The sequence below is a fragment of the Frankliniella occidentalis genome, unplaced genomic scaffold, assembly GCF_000697945.3.
Source record: "Frankliniella occidentalis isolate FOCC.00 unplaced genomic scaffold, Focc_3.1 Scaffold95, whole genome shotgun sequence".
Lineage (NCBI taxonomy): Eukaryota > Metazoa > Arthropoda > Insecta > Thysanoptera > Thripidae > Frankliniella > Frankliniella occidentalis.
Genome location: NW_026267224.1, coordinates 859408 through 866280, shown reverse-complemented (window position 1 = coordinate 866280; position 6873 = coordinate 859408). Strand labels below are relative to the sequence as shown.

The 6873-nt window shown below is 54.8% G+C and overlaps 1 protein-coding gene across 1 annotated transcript in view; it reads right to left on the bottom strand.

Moving 5' to 3' along the window:
- Nucleotides 1–6873, bottom strand: part of LOC113217362 (uncharacterized) — a gene marked incomplete at its 3' end in the record, with an annotated part of 9724 nt that continues 2851 nt past the window's right edge. Inside the window, 3 exon segments of the mRNA XM_052269544.1 lie at nt 1–1187; nt 1442–1618; nt 1693–1769. Coding sequence (XP_052125504.1) covers nt 1–1187; nt 1442–1618; nt 1693–1769 — 1441 coding nt within the window.

The following is a 6873-nucleotide window of genomic DNA, read 5'->3' as shown; positions in this document are numbered from 1 at the left end:
CCCTCTTCAGCCTCACACTTTTTCTCATTTCCCCGCGGCAGCTCTTCTTCTCCTCGCCGAGTCCCCGCTCCAGCCTTGCACTTTCCCTGCGGCAGCTCTTCGTCTCGTCGGTGAGGCCCCTCTTCAGCCTCACACTTTTTCTCATCTCCCCGCGGCACCTCTTCTCCTCGCCGTGTCCCCGGTTCAGCCTCGCACACCTTGTCCTTTCCCTGCAGCAGCTCTACTTCTCGTCGATGTGGCCCCTCTTCAGCCTCACACTTTTTCTCATTTCCCTGCGGCAGCTCTTCTTCTCGTCGATGTGGTCCCTCTTCAGCCTCACACTTTTTCTCATTTCCCCGCAGCAGCTCTTCTTCTCGTCGATGTGGTCCCTTTTCGGCCTCACACTCTTTTTCCTTTCCGCGCGGCAGCTCTTCGTCTCGTCGATGAGACCCCTCTTCAGCCTCACAGATTTCCTTATTTCCCCTCGGCAGCTCTTCTTCTCGCCGTGGCCCCTCTTCAGCCTCGCACTCTACGTCATTTCCCAGCGGCAGCTCTTCTTGTCGATTTGGTCCCTCTTCGTCTTCTCGCCGCTTTTCCTTCGCCAGTGGCAGCTCTTCCATCACCTGTGGCAGGCCTTCTTCCATCGGTGGCAGGTCTTCTTCCACCTGTTGCGGCTCTTCCTTCACCGGTTGCAGCTCTTCTCCTTGCAGCAGCTCCTCCACCTCCAGCAGCTCTTCTTTTACATCTACTACGTAATCTGCCTGCGGCCACTCTTCCTCCAGTGGCTGCTCTTCTTTTATCCTCGGCCCACCGCTGACCAAGGAGCCACCGCCACCAGCGCGACGCCGACTGAGCTCGACCGAGCACCTGAGTCGATGCTGCCCGAGGAGTAGGGGGGTGCCGAAGCAAAGGTCGCACTTCTTGCAGGGGAAGGTGCTCGCCGTGAGGGTGCTCGCCGTCGGCGTGCTCGTCCCTCGTCGAGTCCCGGGCCGCGCGGGTGGGAGGGGCAGGTTGACGCCGCGGAGGCCCCTGGACGGCCCGCCGCACAGGAGCAGCTCCTTGCTGGCGGGGATGTCGCGCACCGTCCGGTAGTACAGGCGGCCCTTGAGCCGAAACGCCACCAGGTTGCCGTCCTCGGGCCGGTCCGCGTAGTTGACGAACCTCATCCAGTTGGACGAGGGCATGTTCATGGCCGCCAGGCGGCGTATCTGGGGGAGGAAGACAAGATTGAGTATTGAGACGTACCGGGTGATTCAGAGAAGACGCAGGTGCGGGCGGGTTTGCCTATCCTCGACTCGGCGGACGCACGGGCGCACGGGTCCCCTCCTCACCTCTCCCCAGACCTGGACCCGTGCGCCCGCCGAGTCGAGGATAGGCAAACCCGCCCGCACCTGCGTCTTCTCTGAATCACCCGGTACAGGTGTTAGTGAGCTTGGCCGGGGTGCCCGGCGTGTCCACTCACCTTGGTGGGGGGAGGCAGGTCGTCGAAGCTGTCGCCCTCGAACGGCCCGAAGCGCGCCCTCCTGGGCACCGCCTCCCAGGTCCAGACGCCCCGCGACTCGCCGGGGACCTTGCTGAGCTCCACCGCGAGCTGGTTCGGCGCCGTGAGCAGCGCTCGCTCCGGGTGGCCGAAGGGGACCTGAGTACAGAAAGTGAAAACATGGCACACAGTTCGATACTCATGATACCGCCACACGGCTCGTAAGTACATACCTCGGTGTCCGCAATGACCAGCAGCGGTCCGTGATACGGGCAGTCGCCGTCCCAGTCCTTCTGGCAGTCATCGCAGACTGAAACACCGGGCCAAAAAGTTATATCTCGTTTCGCCAAATAACGCCGCGCTCAAACGGGCAAACTCACAACTCTGCTACTTACAGAGCAGGTCGTCGCCGTCCTGCTGCGGCTGTGGCTCCGTGCTGGTACCCCGGCTGGCTCGTTTGGGGTAGCGGGGCGCCTCGGAGGGGCCTGGTACGGGGCCGGCGCCTGCAGAGAGAAACGCTCGGGTTATAGACACGCGGTGGTGGTATTCGACGCAGGCGTTTACCGCCGCTAGTTTGAATCGGGGTAGCCTCGCTACGGGTGGCATCGGCTCGCCTCGGCTCGGCTCGGCTGCTCGGCTCGCGCGGCCTTCGGCTTTCGGCTTCGGCCTTCGGCCTGCACTCGGCACTCGGCTCTCGGCCCTCGGCTCTTCAAGGAACTATCAACATGCCTGTCACTGACGTAATGAAATAAACTGTATACCATTGCACGACGTATTGATTGTTACAAAATGCTCGCGTAGACACGCAATTAATGAAATGGTTGACTTCGGCTATAACTAGAGCTGATTGACGAGCGGGACCTTCGTTTGGCATTTAAAGTGCCCGACCCGTTGCGCCCGCTTGCAAAAGCCGGTGCATGCGATAAAAGAGCATTCATTGAGAGAAAAATGAAGACAAACGAATATTTTGAGACCCGTCCCCATCACTTGCGCAGTGCGCTTATCAGAGACAAGCGCAGACATCCACTTTAAACAATGTTTTCTCTTACCGAGCGCCATGACATAACCTGCAAGTCTCGCTGCCTGGGAAGTTGTTGTCGTTTCGTTTTCGTTTGTTTGCTGCCGAGCCGAGCCGTGTCGTGTCGAGCCGAGCCGAGCCGATCCTTGGGCACAGCCACCCGCTGCGAGGCTACTTCGTTTCAAACAAGCGGCGGGAATCCCCCTACCCACCCCCCTCTCTGCTCGGCGCTTTTTGACATATTTGACTGGCGCGCGACGTAACGAGAGCGAAACGAGGCCAAGCAAAACCCTTTTGCAGAAGGGCGCAAATCTATATCTAAATAGTAGTGAGTGCCCCAATTGAGCACAAAAACGTGACCTTCGGTACTTACGCATGTTTAAGACACGTTGGGCCGATCAAGGTTTGCCTATGAGGCTTGGACCGCGAGACTGACTGACGTACGAGCCGCACTGGGTAATGTAAGTACTGACTGAAAGAGAGGGCCGTGCCGGTCTAGTGCCGGTGCCCGATGGGTCCGGTGCCTGGGAAAGGCGATCCCCCCTTCCCCTCTCTTTCCCCCCTGATCCCCACCAAGTCTCCGCGGACGGGGAGACGGGGGGCCCAAGCCCACTGACGGAATTTGGAGTTTCCTGGATGGGGGAAACCCTACAAGCAGAACACGACACGCGCGAGCCGGTCACCAGAGCAATGGGGGGTCGGTGGAGTACTGTGTACTGCACTGACGCAAGACCGACGGTTGGGGTTTGCGGGGAGGGCCCCCACAGAAACTCTGACAAAAGCACTGATGGCGAACTATGGGCCACGGCCAAGGACGTTTGGAAACAGGGCATCACAGAAGTAATTTAATTTTAAGTGATTGTCATTATTAACTATAGAATAGATTTATTGGCAAATGAATAGATGACGCCGACAGGATGTTAAATGTAGAGCACTACGTACAAAACAAAGCCGAGCAACGACCATGTATCTTAGCAAATAGGCATACAAAATCACGATTAAAGTTAGGCAGTCACACAGCAAAACTAAACTGTCACAGATTAAAGGGAAACAAATTAGTCTATAACTCAAGCACTACAGTATCTTATTGATTATGGCCACCCTAAATGTATGACAAGGGATAAAAAAAAAGGTACAGGGAAAAATATATAAGAAAGAAAACACTAATGTTACGACAGGTCTGACAACTGAAAGGATTTTCACGGGTGTTTTAATAGGAGAATACACAAGCACAATAATTCACAAATAAAACATTACCACAAAATTTAAAAATAAACACTTTAAAGAAACAACTATAATCAACTGGAGAAATACAAAAACTAACTAAGGTTTCACTATTTAATCTAGTGATTTATGAGGCAGAAATTTCGTTTCCTAATTCATATGTGGGGCGATATAATTCTGCAAACTATATAAAAAGGAAACTTATAAGAATCAGTAACTTAAACCAACTTAGGATTCATATGGTGACAGCCATTAAGTATGTCATTCCACATATTCCCCGCTGACAGCTCACAGGCTCCTCAGAGGTGTGTCTTCATGTGTCTACGGAGAGTAACGCTGTAACTGAAACCTTCCCCACAGGTCCGACATCTGTAAGCCTTTTCAGCAGTGTGAGTCCTCATGTGTGAGCGGAGGTTGCCACTGATAGCGAAACACTTGGCACACGTTGCACACTTGAAAGGCTTCTCTCCAGTGTGGGTCCTCCCGTGTTCACGGAGAGAGGTACTGCTAGTGAAACATTTTGCACATGTTGGACACTTGAAAGGCTTCTGTCCAGTGTGGGTCCTCATGTGCCTGTGAAGGTTGAAACTTTTAGCGAATTCTGAGCCGCAAGTCTGGCAGCTGTAGGGTTTGTCACCTGTGTGGACCCTCGTGTGTGTGCAGAGAGAGGAGCTGTTAGGGAAACGTTTGCCGCACGTGACACAGCAGTAAGGCTTTTCACCAGTGTGTGACCTCAAGTGCGTGTTAAGATCGGTGTTGCGCAAGAAACCCTTGCCACAGGTCGGGCAAGTGTGCGGTTTTTCACCCGTGTGTCTCTTCATGTGGGCAGAGAGATTGTAACTACTTGAGAAACCAGCTCCACAGGTCTCGCAGATGTAAGGCTTTGCACCTGTGTGTGACCGCATGTGTGCGCAAAGAACGTTGCTGTGGGAGAAAGCCTTGCCACACGTCTGACAGCAGTAGGGCTTTTCACCGGTGTGTGTCCTCGTGTGTGTGTGGAGATGGTCACTGCGAGTGAAACTCCTGCCACAAACCTGGCAGCTGTAAGGTCTGTCGCCGGTGTGTGTCCTCATGTGAGCGCGGAGGTTGCCACTGGCAGAGAAACTTGCGCCACAAGTCTGGCAGGTGTGCGGTTTGTCGCCAGTGTGCATCCTCATGTGTCTCTCGAGAATACCGGGCTCGCGGAACCCTCTGCCACAGGTCGTACACTCGAAGCTTTTCTCAGCGGTGTGCCTCTTTACGTGCCTACGGAGATGGGTAATGAGAACAAACCCTTTGCCGCAAGTTTGGCATTTGCAGGGCCTGTCATCCTGTACAGGCTCTGTTACCAGAAGCTGCTCTTCTCTTCCCTGTGACGCCGTGTCTTTTCCGTCCGGCAGCTCTTCACCTCGCCGAGGCCGCTCTTCAGCTTCAGGCTGCTTTTCCTTTACCCGCTGTCGTCGCGGTAGACGTGGCCGCTCTTCAGCTTCACACTCCGTTTCTTTTACCAGTGGCAGCTCTTCACCTCGCGGTCGCCGCTCTTCAGCGTCACGTTTCTTTTCCTTTACCAGTGGCAGCTCTTCACCTCGCGGTAGCCGCTCTTCAGCGTCACGCTGCTTTTCCTTCGCTCGCGTCAGCACTCCTTTTCGTCGCGGTGGCCGTGGCCGCTCTTCAGCGTCACACTGCTTTTCCTCTCCATGTGGCAGCTGTTCACCTCCCCGTGGCCGCTCTTCAGCGTCACGGTGCTTTACCTTTACCCGCGTCAACCCCCCTTGTCGTCGCGAGGGCCGTAGCCGCTTTTCAGCGTCACGCCGATTTTCCTTCACCGGCGCCCGCTCTTCTCCTCGCCGTGGCTCCTCGTCATTGTCACGCTCCTTCTCCTGCACCTGTGGCAGCTCTTCCTCCTCTTCTTCTCCCCGTGGCCACTCTTCGGCCTCATGCTCGTTTTCCATCAGCTGCGACAATTTTTCACCGGCGTGTGTCCGCATGTGTCTGCGGAGATTGCCCTCGTCGACGAAACGTTCACCACAAGACCGACAGCTGTGCGTCTTTTCACCAGTGTGAGCAGTCCTCATGTGCACGCGGCGAGTAGTACGTTGTGAGTAAACTTTGCCGCGAGTCTGGCGGCTGTGCGTCTTTTCAGTAGTGTGAGTCCTCACGTGAGTACGGAGATGGCTACGTTGCGAGAAATCTTTTCCACAAGTCTGGCAGCTGTGTGGCTTTTCACCAGTGTGAGTCTTCAAGTGTACGTCGAGTGAGGTGCTGTGAGAGAACGCTTTGCCACAAGTCTGGCAGCAGTAGGGTTTTTCACCAGTGTGAGTCCTCATGTGTACGCGGAGATGGACACTTCGACTGAATCCTCTGCCACACGTCTTGCAGCTGAACGGCTTTTCGCCAGTGTGAGTCATCATGTGTATACGGAGATAAGCACCTTGAGTGAACTTTTTTCCACAAGTCTTGCAGCTAACCGGCTTTTCACCCGTGTGAGTCCTCATGTGTCTACGGAGATGAGTGGCTTGAGAGTAAGCTTTGCCGCATGTCTGGCAGCTGTGCGGTTTTTCACCAGTGTGAGTCTTCAAGTGTACGTCGAGTGTTGTGCTGTGAGAGAACGTTTTGCCACAAGTCTGGCAGCAGTAGGGTTTTTCACCAGTGTGAGTCCTCAAGTGTGTGCGGAGATGAGTGCTTTCGGAAAAACCTTTGCCACAAGTCTGGCAGGTGTACGGCTTTTCACCAGTGTGAGTCCTCATATGCACGCGGACAGAGCTAATATCTGCGAAACTTTTGCCACAGGTCTTGCAACTGTGCGGCTTTTCACCCGTGTGAGTCCTCATGTGTCTTCGGAGTGAGCTACTTTCAGTGAATCCTTTGCCACACGTCTTGCAGCTGAACGGCTTTTCGCCAGTGTGAATTCTCATGTGTACATGGAGATGGACACTCCGATTGAATCCCGCACTACACGTCTTGCAGCTGTACGGCTTCTCACCAGTGTGAGTCATCATGTGTCTGCTGAGAGAGCTCCTATCGAAAAAACGTTTGCCACAAGTCTGGCAGCTGTGCGGCTTTTCGCTGCCAGTGTGAGTCCTCATGTGTCTGCGGAGAGAGCTGTTATCAGAGAGATCTTTGCCACACGTACTGCAGATGCAGAGTTTACCATCAGCGTGTGCCCCAATGGTCTTCTTGGGGAGGACACTTT